This window comes from Gopherus evgoodei, chromosome 8, assembly GCF_007399415.2.
Source record: "Gopherus evgoodei ecotype Sinaloan lineage chromosome 8, rGopEvg1_v1.p, whole genome shotgun sequence".
Taxonomy (NCBI): Eukaryota; Metazoa; Chordata; order Testudines; family Testudinidae; genus Gopherus; species Gopherus evgoodei.
Window position 1 is genome coordinate 92,941,991 of NC_044329.1, and position 17,343 is coordinate 92,959,333.

At 43.3% G+C, this 17,343-nt stretch overlaps 1 protein-coding gene across 1 annotated transcript; it reads left to right on the forward strand.

Annotated features, from left to right (window-relative positions):
* Positions 1-1,508: 1,508 nt before the first annotated feature.
* Positions 1,509-17,076, forward strand: LOC115656783 (protein wntless homolog). Its single transcript, XM_030573932.1, is given in 11 exon segments — positions 1,509-1,760; positions 3,957-3,990; positions 5,231-5,472; positions 8,139-8,347; positions 9,121-9,282; positions 11,127-11,312; positions 13,617-13,691; positions 13,693-13,770; positions 15,504-15,587; positions 16,604-16,692; positions 16,694-17,076. Coding segments are annotated over 11 exon segments (1,335 nt in total). The 5' UTR covers positions 1,509-1,654; the 3' UTR covers positions 16,764-17,076.
* Positions 17,077-17,343: the final 267 nt, after the last annotated feature.

The window sequence follows — 17,343 nt, forward strand, 5'->3', positions numbered from 1 at the left end:
GTGTGTGGTTTTGTTTGTGTTTTTGTTTACTTCCTCCCTCTTCTCTCCCCTACCCCCAACTGTAGTCTATTTCTCCTGTTTGTGTGGTTCTTACACACTAGCAGCAGGACAGAGAAACCCTTTTTTGAATAGGAAAAGGTGACTGTAAAACCACAAAAATTGGCAGAGGATAGGTATGGGGCGTGAAACTATTAGATTTAAAGTGATGTAAAATGCAGAGGAAGTCATTTGCAGTACACAAGAAGTTCTATTTGGCCTACAAAACCCAGAAATTATTCAGCATGTTCTTGAGTGCATCTACTGGTACCATATATAGGAACTTTTCAATAAAAGGGTTCTTTGTTGGAAATGATGTTTTGTTGAAACAGACACTTTTGGCGGGAGCGTATCCGGCTGGATTAAGCAGTCATCAGGAAGGTTTCTCAGGCCCAGGAGTTTCTGGTCAAATCCAGAGAGAGAGAGACCCCAGAATAGCCAGTAAGCTGGGGGAGAGAGCACTTGCCTCTGATGTGGGCGAGCCGTGTGTCTCCCTACTCTGCCATTCTCTCACAGTGAAGGTGAATACCCTGCCCCCTAGGCTAGCAGCTGGTCTGGGTTGGGTGTCTCTGCCTGTCCTGCTGGAGCTGTTCTACTTGGTATAAATAATTAAGCATTCAGTGGGAGTGACTGACTCTGTACCCCACTTGGCATATGGGAGAACAAAGTTCAAGTCCCTGCTCTAAATTAGGAAGAGCAGGGATCTGAGCCTGGATTTCCACCATCCCAGAAGAATGCCCTGGCCACCAGGCTACTGACTATTCTGGGCCCTGGCTCATGCTCTGATCATTTTCACAAAACCTTTGGAAAGCTCATGGATTCTTCCAGTGTGCAACAGGAACTGTTTCTGAAATCCCACAGCTCTAATATGCATACAGAGTACTCCCATCACAGATGTGAGCCTTGATAGGCTAAATACAGCACAGAAATGTAAATACTCCCTATGGGTCCCCTGTCCTTGTGTTCTTGCCATTGCCTGTAGGTTTGCTTGCATGTTCTTCGAGATTCAATTTCACTTTCAAATTGCCTGAGGCATATATTGTAGGGGACAATCCTACACTAACCCCAGCCTGTGAATCTGACTAGCCCTTCCATCTCCAACTTCTATCATTAGATGTGCACATTGCCTGTACAGCTATCTCAGTATACTGAGCTTGCAAAGCACTCTTAGTGGGGATATAGTGTTTACCAGCCCAACAGCATCTACACTGGGGCTTTTGCCCGCACAGCTATGTTGGCCAGGGATCGCACCCCTGACCAACCTCTCTATGCCAGCAAGAGTTTGTAGTGTAGAGCTAGCCTATGGTTCTGTGACTAAAGAACTAAAAGAAGCACCTGCTGAATGGGCAGTTCTGGCTCTCCTCACAGCTGAGGAGGCTCTGAGACTGCCATAAATAGCTGCTGCATGATTTGGAAGGGGAGGAGGGGCAAGACAGTGTCCTGTGATTCACTTTTGTTTTCCTGCTCCTTTTAAAGCAGCCAAGCACCAATCTAAATCAGCTCTCAGAAGAGGGGAGGCAGATCCAGTCTTGCCTCAGCAGCCAGGGCCGAGCCTGTCTCTTTCCCAACCCCACAGCACTTTTCAAGCCTTCAGTTTTGCTGGTGAAGGGGGCGAAATATGGCTGGGGCAGTTACAGAAAACATGAGCACTAAAAAGCTGTGCATTGTTGGAAGGATCTTGCTGATTTCCCAAGTCATTGCTTTTCTAGTGGGAGGTCTGATGGGTAAGTGTTAAAGGTGCAAACTTTCTCCCTTTCTCCTTCCCTCTGTCCTGGTTAGTTGTGTTGCTGAATTGCTTCTATGAACATGCATCTTCCCCAGACCTCCTTGTGGACTCCAGTGGCTACCAGGAAAGAAGGGGCAGAGGGGAAAAAGGTGGTACTGTCTAGTTTCAATATCTGCTTGGAGAGGAAGGGAAAATTGAATAAGAACTTTGATACCAAAAACCTTTAACTTCTTTGGTGCAGTTGCAGGAAGTAACCTAATCTTCAGTTAAACAAGTAATAACAAAAACGACAGCTGGGAACTGCTCCAGCAGAAGAATCTTGTTTATCTGTAATTGTTCTGTGATGGTGGTGTTTCTTCTCTTTAAAGTCTCTCTCAGATTTCATTTCAGGAACTCTGCCAAGAGGAAGCTCAGTACAAGTTACAGAGGGGGCGGGTTTGCTTCATGAGGTGGGTTCTTGGCAGATATGGAAGAGATTGAGGAGGCATTTTGGTAGAGTGACACTTGGGGTTTTCTGTGTTTGTGATGATGGTTTTTTGAAGAGCTCCTTTCTCATGCCAGGGAAGCTGCTAAGCAGATTCTCATAGCAGCAAGAAAATTTGCTTCCTTAAACCAATCTGATTGACTTGCCCAAGTTCACATAGGAATTCTGTTGCAAAGGAGATAATGGCACTTGGCTCTCCTAGTCCAATTCTTTCACCACATGATCATCCTTCCTGACCAGATGTGATATTTAGCATGGAAAGGGAACACATGTAGTAAGTGGTGTCACTCTTCATTATTTTAAAAGACTTTAAAATTGCATTGGAGGTGCTGATGGTGCACTGCCTAGTAAATGATGTTACTTCCACTCTCTATGGCACTGTCCATTTACCGTGTAGTCCTTTTAAATAACTGCCATTTGGTATGTGTCTTCACAGATGATCATAAAAATTGGGACATTTGATTTTCATCAACTGCTTGTTGAGTGATGCAAAACCCGAACCAGCTATTGTGAATGTGCCCAACACAGCTGGTCCTAGCTGAGCTGTTTCACCGGCTGCAGGGGGAAATGCCATTGTGGGGGTTCATGGGCCATTGCTTCATGGTATGGAGTATCTGCATGCTCAGAGCTTGGGGTGAGACCTTGGTGAATCAGGGCACATGTCCCTTTTTAAAAAAACATAACTACTTCCTTCCTAATAAGAGTCCCCACACCTGTTATTCCCCTCACTGCACTGCACACCCCAGCTCTAAGCACAAGACCAGGTGGTTGTTATAAGCTATTCTGTTGGCTTTGTGTGTCTCTGCCCTAATGAAGTTTTCTGGAATATTGAGCTAATGCCTCCTGATGTAGCTATTAATATTAAATACAGCAGACATGAATATTCTGTCTCAGGTCTTTATAAGGAACCACAGGCAAGGCAGGAAATAGCAGTGTGATGTTTTGGTTTCCACAGATGGTGGATTCCAGGTGAAATCTTTTTACTCACTGCCAGGTTTGCAATAGTTACTGGAAACTTTTGCAACTAGAATGTTGCTCAACAGGATTTCAGAGCTTCCTTAGTTTCATATCCATTACGTGCAGCTTGTGCAACCTTTATTGGGAACAATGTGGTGCTAGGAATGCAGTAGTCCCTTTTTAGCTCTAAGAAAGGAGAGGATCTAGCCAAAGTGACATGGACATCATACATTCAGCCCTCACTCCTATCTACTTTGCCAATTGCAGGTTGCTGATGCCCTTATATATAGTATTTTTTTGCAGGGTGGGGGGAATCGCTGCATGGGTAGATGCTTAGAGTACAAAAGCAACAACAAATGCATGATCTCCACTTGTAACTGGAGGACTAAGTTGTTCAGTGGCAGGCTCTGTTGATGAGGAACGCCACTTCTAATCCTCTAGCAAGAAAGTTTGAAACCAGCTCATGCTCTGCTGATTTTACAAGGCAGGATTTAAAATGTTATCATTTATTCTGGCCAGTATTTCTATTCTGGCTTTAATCTGTCAGTAGCTCATAGCTGTCACAAAGGGTGACTGCACTTCCCCTCCTACTTGTGCAGAGTCCTGGTGATGGCCTTCCAGCTAGTAAAACCATGTTGCCTGAAGCAGTTAAACCCTGTTTTCATCCTGGTTTAACTGCTAGTCGGGATGGACTCAGTGTTAAACCTATTTATTAAAGCAGAAATCTGAACTAGAACAGTGGTTTTAGCACAGCTTGGCCAAGAGCTACTAGCCAGCGAAACCCTATCAAAACAGCTTGTGGTAAGTGTAAAACCAAGAAGTGTAAAAACATTTCTACTCTGGCTTCATTACTGCTGCATTATCCTTAATGAAAAGGAGGGATTGGGCCCTGATATCACAATGTCCATGGAATTACCCATGTGCCTAACTACCTTGCTGAATGGGGACCCTGTAATCAGAGCTGGCGCTAGGCATAAACAGAATAAGCAATTGCTTATGGCCCTGAGCAGCTCAAAGTGGGCCCCCTATTTGCTTTTTGTTTGTTTATTGGGGGGAATGCTCCTATGAAATGCCCACAAAGGGGTAGCACTACCTCTGCCTGTCATGTTTTCTAGAGCCTTGCCTACTACTCTAGGTCTCTGGAAGCCACAAAGAATGCATATTCTAGATGTCTCATCATAAATGTGCCTGGACCAGATTCTGATCTAGTTTATACTTGTTTTAATTTCCTTGACTTCATGGGAATGTCTCCTGATCTACACTGATGTGAAGTCCAAAATCAGGCCCAATAAGGCCTTTTTCATCTTAGAATTTTTGCCAAGAATTTCCACTCTTGTGAACATGATTGGTAGATAGGATGGGAGTGGTCATGCAGACAAGGCTCTCACAAGCTGTCTAGAGCCACTTGGTGCAGGGCTAGACAACAGGAAGATGTAGCCACGCAGAGCCCTGTTTACACTTGTGCTCCCATAGTTACTATGTTCCATTGCTGAAGTTGAACTACTGGTAGCAATGGTGGGAAACTTTTGGCAAAGAACTCTAGTATAGACAAGGCCTCTTTACCAGAGAAAGAAACAGAAGGATGTAGAATTGGGTGCCACTGGTAGTACCAGTATGTGTAATTATCTGACTGGAATGTACCTGTCCAGTTATCAGAGTCTCCATCCAGAGGCTGAACAGGCTTGTTCTGCAGTTTACTGCAGCCAGGATCCCAGCTGAGGACCTCATGCTTGGAGCAATATCTTCAGAGGGGAGCTTAGAGAGTGTCCCTCTGGCACAAGCAGATGTTGCTTTTCACTTATACTTGCATAAGCAGAAGGGTTACTAGGAAACATCCTCTTTTTAAGACCTGCTGGAAGGGATTCGCTGGCATAGAGGAGTTGGTCCTATGTGCATACCTGAGGAAGGGTCGGTGGTGAATACTGCACAAAAAGCAGTTAGTCATTGTGCCATGGATTTGCAGATTTTTATGAATGTGGTTTGTGTTTCCTTTTTAGCTCCAAGTGCCACTACAGCTGTGCATTATATGTCATAAAATGCATAAATGTACAAAAACCCCACCACCAAACCAAATGGCTAATGCCCTGGGGACCCAGCCAGTGTGAGAAGATCCAAGATCTTGACGAGGAAATGAGCAGACCAATAGACATCGGTGATATTGTGTTTGCCGTTCACTTCCCTCTCCCCAACAGGGAGATGAGCTCCTGGCTCCAGTTCATGATTGTCACCATGCAGCTGGACATCGTGTTCAAGATGGATAATGCCATCAGTAAGTCACTTACTAACTACCCCCATGCTGCTTGATCAAAATATCTACCTCTGGCATTTTTTAATGGATTTTTTTTTAAAAAACTAAGCAATTTTTTTCCAGCTTCAAGTGACAATAAAGCTTGAACATTCCTGAACAGAAGTGCTCCTAGCACAGTTCAGAACTTCGGAATGATTGTAGAGGAGAAAAGTAGACATCCTGGGGGAGCTATTACTGCTTGATATGCTTGGTTAGCATTAATTGTATTACAGCAGCACGTAGAAGCCTCATTTTGCTAGTCCCTATACAAACATATGGCATGAAACGGTATCTGCCCTGAGGATTTTATAGTCTAAACTCCTCTGTGTTCTGCAGTGTTGTGTGTGTCAGCTCAGCTGCCTCATGCTCTCCCCTCCATCAGTAGCACTGGTTCAGGGGTGGTCTGTGTAGTGTTTTGGCTTCCTTCAGCCTGACGGTGCTCTATGAATGTAAAATGTTACAATGGGCATCTTAGCCTCCAGTGCAAGTATATTGGAAAGTGAGAGTGTTCAAAGCTGGGCGATCAGGGTAACACTGACATGCCCTCTTCTCTCGATCGTGCTATGCTAGCCAGGGGCAACTCCAGACAATTCGCCTCAAAATTGCATGGTCAGTGTGGCAGCAACTGCTCTTCCATTTTACATGTCAGGGACCAAAAAGGGATGATCTTGTCTAGCAATTTATTCTAATCTGTAAAAATGGGTACAAATGGATACATTGGTAAAATGAATGTAATATCCATCTCACCAGGAGACTGAGACCACATGAATCTGGGCCAGTAGGTGAACACTTCAGTCTCCCTGGACGTTCTATAACAGACTTAAAAGTAACTATTCTTGAACAACAAAAAATAGCAGAACTAAAATTCTTTTGCAAATTTAACACCATTAATTTGGGCTTGAATAGGGCCTGGGAGTGGCTGGCTCATTACAAAAGCAGCTTTGCCTCTCCTGGAATTGACACCTCCTCATCTGTTATTGGAAGTGGACTACATCCACCCTGATCGAATTGGCTCTGTCAACACTGGTTCTCCACTTGTGAGGTAACTCCCTTCTCTTCATGTGTCATTATATAATGCCTGCATCTGTAATTTTCACTCCATGCCTCTGAAGAAGTGAGGTTTTTTACCTACGAAAGCTTATGCCCAAATAAATCTTAGTCTTTAAGGTGCCACCGGACTCCTTGTTGTTTTTGTGCTTCTAATATGACTTGCACTCTTCATTTGAAGAGCTCTCTGAGTGTGAAGCGCTATTGTTCAGAGGCAAGTAGCATGTAGAGTACGGTTTGGTTCTGCAGGGATGGAAATAATGACTCTTAATTACAGTGTGAACTGACTTATTAATAGAAGAAGGTTGGGCTTGTGATTTAGACCCTGCCCTAGGACTTAGGGTGAGTGAGTTCAATTCCTGGCTTTGCTACAGACCTCCTGTTTGACTACGGGTAACTCACCTCACTTCTCTGACCAACTTCAAGCTGCCACTGCAGCTCTTCTGTGCAGCGTGGAGCTGGTTAGCAGATTTCCCACAGAACTTGCTTTGCGTAGAGTTTCAGGCCAGAAGGGACCATGATCATCTGGTCTGACCTCCTTGGGTGAGACACAAAATCTCACCCACTGAGGAGAAGTCATGAACCAACGCACATGCTCTTAGAAAGCCAACAAGCTCCTGAGACACAGCTTGGTCCCATTCTGTCTGAGTCTCTCTCACTAGTCTCAGAGAAAACTGCGTTTTCTGAAAGCTCCCACCATCCCTGTATGTATCTCATCCCAATTACCATATTGCTCAGTGGTGTCTTTGTATTTGCGTAAGTGGGGAAATTACACTGGAATAAAGTTACTTTCATTCTAGAATAGAGTGTATGGAGAGCTATACTGGCACAGGTATAGTGCTATAATAATACTGCTATATGTCTCCCAGTCAGTTCCCCCGTGAAGACCAGGCCTTCGTTATAGGGTGAAGATAATTAAGTCTTTCCTCTGCCCAGTTGTCTAGCCTGTCCATCTAGGGTCCAGCGGTCCAGCCACAGTGTCCCCATGATGGCTGCTTCATTGTTTGGGTAGTTAAATTCATTCAGTCCCAGACGCTTGCAATCACTGGTTTTGTGATAGTATCTATCTGTGGGTGAGGGTACAGAAACTATCTGCTGCCTTCTCTTCAACTCACACAGCACATAAATCACATTTTGGAAACCAATCAATAATTGTTTCAGAGCACCCCTCCTTTCATTATAGGGGCATAAACCAACTCAAAGTGGATCACACGTGGGGGCCCTTTGAAAATCCCAGCTTTGTCAAATAGAATTTAGATGGTAATGCTACAAGTGAGTGAGCTCTATTATGCCTAGAGAAGAGTACCATAATTGAGCAGCTGGCTCTTTGACCTGTTCTCAAGTAAGGTCATAAACATCTAACCCTCCAGGATGGGCTAAGGGTGGCTTTTCAAAAGCAATCAGTGTTGGCCAATCTTTATTCCCATTGATTTCAGTGGGGCAGAGTTAGGCCACTGCTGATTGCCTTTGAAAATCCCTCTCTAAATCACCACCCGAGAGAGACATCCTTGAATTTTATAACAGGACCTCTCCTCCTTCCCTGAGCCGACATTGCCTACAGTTCATGTTGTAATTATTTTGTCTGGTTGTTACCCTTGCAGAAGACAATGCAGAGATTACATTTGACATGTCACTGGCTTACTGTGATGACATGGTCGCTGAATGGACAGAAATGGCACATGCAGTACAGACCCAAAAGCTAAAATGCTCCTTTGCATCTTCAAAAGTAAATTATGGGACACAATTTAGACAGGGGTCCACTACTTCTTTAGTATTCTTATGCTTCACAGGATTTAGCTGCTACATCCATGTGTCCTGAATGAGTGTTTGATTGCCCTATCTGGACATTGCCCTGTGATCAAAGCCTTAACTAGAGGAAAACAGACTAGACCTAGTAGTGGGTACAACTTTTGAGTAGAAAGATTGCCTTGTGGGTCAGACAGCGAGTCAGGAGATCTAGGTTCTGTCCCCACTCTAACAGCCTTCTGGCATGACCTTGGGCGAAGCACTTGTTGCTCAATTTCTCCTGTTGTTAAAAGGAGCAAGGAGGGAAAAGGAAATAATGTCTGTCATCACTGTGGAGTTGAGAGAGTTAATCCACTAATGTTTGTAATATGCTTGGAGATCCTTAGGAGATGATATAGCTGTGCAAGGTCTATGCATTATGCAAAATATTTGGACGTGATTGGAGCACAAATGAGGTGAGAGATGAAAGAAAGTTCATTTGCCTTAGTTATCCCTGTTTTGTGTTTTGCAACAGTATCATTTACTGTAACTACTATAGTCATTTTTTAAAATAAATGACAACTCAGTAACATGTTTCAGCTCAAGGTATCTGCTTAACCAACTGTTCCACTTCACAACTGAAAGGCAACATGGTAATGTAATTGCCTGTCTTATTCCACAGTCTTGCTTTCCCTGAAAAGGGAATATTCAGGATATGATAAGGAGTTCATACTGTGCATTGCCACAATTTAAAGCAGTAACTGTTTCGGTGAACAGAACCAAACCTAATCATGGTAAGGTCAATTAAGTGTGAACAATGCTGACTTTGTATTTTCCCTCTCTTTGCTATTCCACCAGCCTAGAGAACATGAAGGCCGATTCTATGATTGTGATATGCTGCCTTTCATGGAAATTGGAAGGGTGGCTCACTTATTCTACCTCCTCAACATTCAACTGCCTGTGAATGAAAGTCAGGGAGTTAATGTGGGCACTGGAGAAATAAAGGATGTTTGCCTGATAGTAAGTGTGTGTCCTTTTTATCACTTGCCTTCAGTAAATGATATCATATATCTTAACCACTACCACAAGTGGACTGGGACAACCAATTTTATTTCATCTGTGCCTCACAGGGCAACTTCTAGTCATCACCAATCTGCACAAAATTGAATTGAATTGATGATTTATCAGTAAAATACCCTAGTTCCTATTCATAATCCATTGAGCTATCTAGCCACCACCCTTGTGGCACACAGAACCAGAAGAGTTTTTGTTTAAAATTCATTAGAGCTCACTCTGAGTTTTATAAAGGAAAACTCAGATAGACCCCACAGCTTCACACCACTGTTATCTCCAAGACTTTTTGTTGGATTGGGAAACTGAGTGGGGGCTCTTAACTTCTCTGTCACCATTTGAACCCAGTTCACAGCTGTAATGTTCATTGCATTATATGAAATGAGTTAGTTTCCAACCAGCTCTTAAGGTTCCCATCACAAAAACACCACTATCGCTGTCTCTAATTGGCATCCTTGTTGTCAGTCTTCACTGAGTGAGGAGGAGCAAGTTGACAGCCTTCATGTGATGCTTCTGTTAAGCGTTGGTGTTGTGTTGTGAAAATTAACCAACATGCCAATGTCATCAATTGGCCACCAGACATTGTATTACTGACCTCCCAGTGAACATAGCAATGATTATACTATTTCAAACCGCCCTTTTCAGGACCAAAAAGAAAAGTTGGGCCAGTCCTCTGAATATACCAACTTAATATAGAAGGGATGTCCAGGGAAAAAGCAGATTACCTCTCAAGGACCCTCAAAGACCATCGCATTGACCTTGTGGCCCTCCAAAAAACACATGTGAAAGAAGATAAAGGTGCCAGACATAAAATCTATGTCTATACCAAAATTGCTGCTGTCAACCATCCAAAACATGGGCTAGCAGTGTACATGCAAAATGAATTAGAGGATGTGGAAGTTTTGGAAGAATCATCAACCAGTGGAAGAGAGATCAGCATGGTTGGAATCAGGGACATCATTATAGTAAACATATACAAGCCACCTAACATCATGTTGCCTGATCACATCTCACCTTCCCCTCCCTGAAGGGGCCATCTACACGGACAACTTTAACAGGCATCACGAAGACTGGGGAAACTACTCAAATAACACTGCTGGGGAACAGATCACAGAATGGGACCCTGCCCCGAAGACTTCCACCTGCTCTATGATCCGAAACAATCCGGATCTTTTTAGTCTGCAAGGTGGACAATGAATCACAACCCTGACCTGTGTTTTGTGACCTGAGTGCAGGTGTCCCATTGGCCACAACAAGAACCATCCTGAGTTACTTCCCACATAGCCAACATCGCCCAATCATCCTCCAGAAGTGCCTCTTCTGCAGTCTGTGCCAAAGCTGCATGGGAATTTCTGCAAGGTTGATTAACCTGCCTATGCTTCAGAAAAAAAACATCAAATCCCACAGCTCAAATCGATACCTAGAAACTTCGTACACTTTTCAAACATCCTAAAATTGACCGCTAAGAAGTACATCCCGCTCAGTGACTGCAAGGCTTTCACCCCCTGCTGGACAAAAGAATCTGAATCCCTCCTGAGGGAATAGGAAAGGAGCAGCGACCCAGATAAAGCCACTGTGCTACTTGAGTCCTTGAATTCACTGTCCCTGGGAAAAGTGGAAAGAGACTGTTTGTTTGGTTTGGTTTGTTTGAAAGCCTTGATTTCACCCATTGGAGTCATAAGGCATGGGTTCTTTTGCAGCAACTTGGAGGATCCCAGCCAGTAACGCGATGCTCGGCAAAGGTGACCATAAACGCTATTGCTTCTCATCATCTTCTTCTTTCTAATAGCTAGACGCTGACAGACAAGGTAACATGCCAGGAGGTCCAGCAGGAATTCCACAGAAACCTTCAACAATGCCCAGAGAAATCCACATTCTCCTCCCCATATTCTGTTGAGATCGATGTTGCACAGTTGGAAACCAAAAGCCGGAAAGCTGCAGGGGTTGATGGCATTCCTCCAGGGTTTCTCAAGAACCTGGTGAGACGGGGATGGGAATGGCTGGAGTGCTTTTTACTGCTGTGCATAGAACTGGAGAAGTGCCAACAAGCTGGCAACAGGCAACAGTGGTTACCCTATTGAAGGCTGGGAAAGCCCAGAGGATGCAGCCAGCTACTGCCCCATCTCTCTCCTCTCAACCATCAGTAAGCTCACGGAATGGGTGCTACACCACCATCTGTCTGACATTATCGAAGACATCCTCCCAGTGGAGCAGCAGGATTAGCCTGAAGAGGAATTGCTGTGACCAAGCAAAAACAACGAGGAGTCCTTGTGGCACCTTAGAGACTAACAAATTTATTTGGGCATAAGCTTTTGTGGGTTAGAACACACTTCATCAGATGCATAAAGTGGAAAAATACGGGAGCATCTATAAATACATGAAAGGATGGGGATTGCTTTACCAAGTATGAGGTCAGTCTAATGAGAGAAATCAATTAACAGCAGGATACCAAGGGAGGAAAAATAACTTTGAAGTGGTAAGAGAGTGGCCCGTTACAAACAGTTGACAAGAAAGTGTGAGTAACAATAAGGAGAAATTAGTATTGGGGAAATTTAAGTTTAGGTTTATAATGACCCAACCACTCCCAGTCTTTATTCAGACCTAATCTGATGGTATCCAGTTTGCAAATTAATTCCAGTTCTGCAGCTTCATGTTGGAGTCTGTTTTTGAAGGTTTTTTTTATTTTGTTGTTGAAGAATTGTCACTTTTAGGTCTGTTCTTGAGTGACCAGAGAGATTGAAGTGTTCTCCTACTGGTTTTTGAATGTTATGATTCCTGATGTCAGATTTGTGTCCATTTATTCTTTTGCGTAGAGACTATCCGGTTTGGCCACTGTACATGGCAGAGGGGCATTGCTGGCACATCTATCACATTGATAGATGTGCAGGTGAATGAGCTCTGGATGGTGTGGCTGATGTGGTTAGGTCCTATCCACATATCTATTCAGGGGATACCATCATAGGATTATCATCCTGATTATCACTACAAAAGTTTTTTTTTTCTCCTGCTGATAATAGCCCACCTTAATTGATTACACTCATTATAGTTGGTATGGCAATGCCCATTTTTTCAGTGTGTGTGTGTGTGTGTGTGTGTGTGTGGTGATAAACTCAGGTCAGATAGCTGGAAGGGAGGGGTAGGAATCAGTAACAGAAGGTTAAAAGGCCCTCCTCCTTATCAACTGAGAGGCAACCACAGGTCAATCAGGTTCAGCTGGGAAAGATTACTAAGGTAGTAAATTAGAATCAGCTGGGGGGGGAGCTACCTGAGGTTAATTGGGACCAGCTGATTCCAACTTGGGGCTGCCTGAGACCTTTTTAAACCCTTTCCTGTGGAAGGAAGGGGAGGAGAGTAGAGAGAGAAGCAGCCCTGCTGCCAGGAGTGCAGAAGCAGAAAAACAGCGAGACCCTCCAGGAGGAGAGACCGTACTTTCTCCCACAAGGGGAGTAAGAATTCAATAACCAGGACTAGTGGAGGAACAGGGAGCAAATTTCCCTTGTGTCCCAAGGGGGACCACATTACCTGAGCCTATCTCACCAGGGCTGAAAGCAGCAGAGACTGGGGAGACTGAGGAGGTGCCTTGCCGCAGTGTGTAATATCTTCCTACTGTATCCGATGAAGTGGGTTTTAGCCCACGAAAGTTTATGCTCAAATAAATGTTAGTCTGAAAGGTGCCACGAGTACTCCTGTTCTTTTGACAGGTCATGCTGTTCCCTCTCCTGATCTGAATTGTAAGTTGTTGGGTTTTTTGTTTTGTTTTTCCCTCTGGGGCAGTTCATTTCATTGCTGATTGGGAGCGTTATCCTACAGCATTTATACGATTTTCTGGTTAAAGTTGCCTGTTCACGTTGGAAGTTCTTTCAGCTGCCTTAATTTTTATTGCAGGCTGAGATAAGGTAACATGATTAGTTCCAGCATCCCAATCCTCTTGCAGGAGTCTTCTAAGATTGGTTGGTGATTAGCTAAGCCCTGCCTTTTCATGCCAGTGGTGCAGAAGTGACAATTCCAGCTTAGCCTCTTTAGCCTGCAGAAGTTTTAATATTTTATCCCTCATTAACACCATGTCAAGTGCTTAGGGAGAACAACAAAGCATCAGCTCTGGGACTGAGCTGGGGAAGGAACTATGAAGCATATACCCTCACTCAGACGGAAGCTGCAGTCTGAAGCGTCCATTGAATACACACTAGAAGCATGAATTAGGATAGCTGAAAGCAGACTAATTACCTGGATGATTGTTTCTGTAAATACCACTCTGCCAAGTAGTTATTTCCTTTAACTGGTAGGCTCAGCTGATGGCATTCATTACAATAGCTGGCATCTGTCTCTGTCTCTACTTCTTGTTTCTGTGCTTCCTGGTGTTTTAAAGTTTTTCAGAACTTCCATGGAAAGTCATTAAGTCTCTCACCCATAAAGAAGACTTGCAGGATTCAGTATCAGGTTGGAAAAGATCAAATAAATACCATGAGAGGGAGAGACGGATGGAGGGTGTGTGTGTGTGTGTGTGTGTTCTGATAACTCTTACTTGGAAGACTGGAGTCTGGTCCACTGATTTAATTGCAAGTCAGCTCCCAATTGGTTTCTGCTGCAGGGGAGAAAAGGAATGTCCTCTCTAGATTTCTGAACGTGCTCAAAATGTCCATTGTGCTATTACAGACGCTCCCCGACTTACGCAAGCATTCCGTTCCAGAACGCCTTGTGTAAGTCAGAAATGTATACTCGATCATTAGGCACAAAAAAACAAACAAAAAACCCAACCACAACTCCTACTTCTAGCTTACAGAACTTTTTCTGTAAGTGTGGATTTGCGTAAGTCGGGTTTGCGTAACCCAGAGGGTGTCTGTATTAATGATGGATTATTTTCCAAAAATAGTTAAGCCCCTATTGAACATTTCCTAGTTGATATTATCACAGGTGGAATCTTTTATCTTAGGTGATTATCTCACAGGACTATGTTATTTACTCCAATAAAAATGTCATATGCAGCACATGTAGTGATTGGGCCTACAAATTTACCCTAATTGTGAACTCAGCTGAATGAAAGTTTATAAAATGTCACAATAACCTATACCAAATGTTGATGTGAAAAGATGCAAGTGAGCCAAAACCCCAGAATAAGTCCAAACAAAAAGGCCTACTGATTTAACTGAAAGATTGTGTTAAGAGCATGCCTAGCAGAAGTACCGAAGGTCTGACCAACCTCTTTGTTAACTAAAGAGGAAGAATTAATAGAGCCGGGGTACAATGTATGGACAAGGAGCCAAATACTACCTTCTGTCCAATTTTAATCTAATGCTAAGTTTTCTTTATCGTTCATCTCTGGGGTATCTCAGTACTGTGCAGGGAAAGTCAATGACCATAGCAAGGTCCATAGTGGATATCATAGAGGATTTTGCATCCTGCCATTCTTTGGTTATCAGAAGATATGGTAGAAAGCCTTTATTTAAAAGTGGGGCAAGTGTTTGGTAAGTCTAATTCCCCATTTAGAAATACATCATAATTTCAGCTAAAATTTTCAAAAGCAACTCAATGATTTAGTATCAGAGGGGTAGCCATGTTAGTCTGGATCTGTAAAAAGCAACAGAGTCCTATGGCACCTTATGGACTAACAGATGTATTGGAGCATCTGACAAAGTGGGTATTCACCCATGAAAGCTCATGCTCCAATACATCTGTTAATCTATAAGGTGCCACAGGACTCTTTGTTGCTTTTTTCAATGATTTAGGTGTCTTAAGTCTGGTTCCTAAGTCAGTTAGGCACACTTGAAAATTTCACTCTTTGTTCCTTAAGTACCTCCTTTGTCCCCGGCTAAGTAGGTCAGAATTCTGTCCGGTCTTGTACTGTAAACGTGGTGGGAGTGTAAATGGTTAAGCATGGAAGCTTGGGGCTGTCAAATTTGCTGCTGTTTTAATGAAACCTTTTGATTAAGTTGAAGTGGTGCCTCCAGCACATTCACTTAGTAAATCACCTTCCCTCTATGCTGTATCATTTCACAAAAGGAAATGTAATGGAAAGCAGTAATAATCTCAGACACTTAAACCCCTTCTCTATGCATCTGGGGAGAATTCAGATGTGTAAGGGAATGAAGAACGTTGGCTGTCACTCCTAGAGGATGTGTGCGAGTCTGTTTTTGTTTGTAGTTTTTTTTTCTAAATGCTGTCTGTGTACCCAGGAGCTGAATATCAGCTTCAAGTTCTTGATGGTCATCACCTTGATTTGTGCTGCCATGACTATCATCATCTTCATTGTCCGGCAGGTGTGTGTGCCGAAAGGTAATCCTGCACGAAAGCATTCCTGCATTGTGTTGTGACAGCTCAAGTTCATCCTCCTTCAGTCTGGAGTGAGAAGGGCCATAGTCAAAAAGGCCATTCAGTACCATGGATTTTCATCAGTGTCTCCAACACTACGCAGCTTCTTGAGGCTTATCCAAGATGCTTCCTCTGGGACTAATCCCCTTTTCTGCGCTGAACAATGCCCTTGAAAAACTAAGTCTTCCAGTGTTGCACTGGCGAAGGGATTTCTGTTCTAGAAATTACAAGGCAGCACATTGGGTTAGTGAGTAGAAAGGGGGAGACACCCTCAGGAAGAAATGGTTATGATTCTTGGTTAACTACAAGCCCTATGGCTCTGGTTTTGTGTGTAGAAGTGCCTTCTCATGGGCTGCAGTGGTGATGTAGAGATATGTGATGTCTTAACATAGAGCCCTTTGAAATGCTTATAGAAAACAATGCATGAGTGTGAGCTGCATGGTTATATCTTAGTTCTAAAAATAATATATGGAGACAGTTATATCTCATAGAACTGGAAGTGACCCCGAAAGGTCATCGAGTCCAGCCCCCTGCCTTCACTAGCAGGACCAAGTACTGATTTTGCCCCAGATCCCTAAGTGGTCCCCTCAAGGATTGAACTCACGACTCTGGGTTTAGCAGGCCAATGCTAAAACCACTGATGTGTCAGTGGGTTTCTATTTACCTAATAGATTTTGCATGAATTTGCTTGAGCAATTCCACCACCTGCTCTGTCCATTGTCCTGTATTTTATTACAATCCCATTCTCTGTGTGTGTGTTCATGTTCAGTTCTGGGTGGTAAGCCAAACATTTGGTCCATTATCCATCCAAAAAACAACTTGTGGGCTTTGTATTTAAGAGAGAGACACACACACGCACCCACCCATCCTACCTACCTTGATTATATCTAGGTGCTCATTCAACATATTTGAGGCTCTTCCTTACTTGCCTGGCCCTATTGAATCTCTGCTTTCTCATGGACAGGTGGCTGAAGGGCACTGGAAATGGGGGAACTTGTTCACAGGGTACATGAATGGGGCCTTCTTCACAGGCATTTATGGTATGTGGAACCTTTGTCTTCGCTCTTCTGTTCCTGTATGCGCCTTCACATGAGAAATTTGGCAAAGATCAGCAACTAACGTAAACTGGGCTGTGGAGCTGTTCTTAATCCGTTGCATACTGAAGTAAAGTGGTGGTTACTGCTGTTTGCACATCCAGCAGAACTGTACCAGTAGAGGGCCCTGTGAGAGAATCCTAGAGCTGGTGAAATGTCTAGCGAGCATCTGTTTCTCCAAGGGAAATTTGTATTGTTATTGGCTGGATTTAGAGCTCTTAGCACATGGCAGCAAATGAAAAAACAGATCTGGAAAGTAACAAATTGCAAATGCCCCTTGCCTTTCATTGGGACATAGGTGCTACTGACATTTTTTTAGACACTGGTAATAAACCACTAAAAAATGTGCTTTAGGAAATGACTGACTGGATCATCCAATAGGTATTTTACTTCTCTAACTTCTCCAATTCTACACAAAGATATTTTTCTTTTTAAGGAACACTGTAAAGTTACTCACTTTAAAAAAAAAAAATGTTATTGTCCTGACCTACATTTCAAATAATACTTTGGATTATTAAAATGGCCTTTAAAAATCTAATTCTGTTTGTTCAGTTTCTGCATTTCTCCCAGCATGGCCAATGAAAATAAACTAGTTGGGTTCACTAACTGG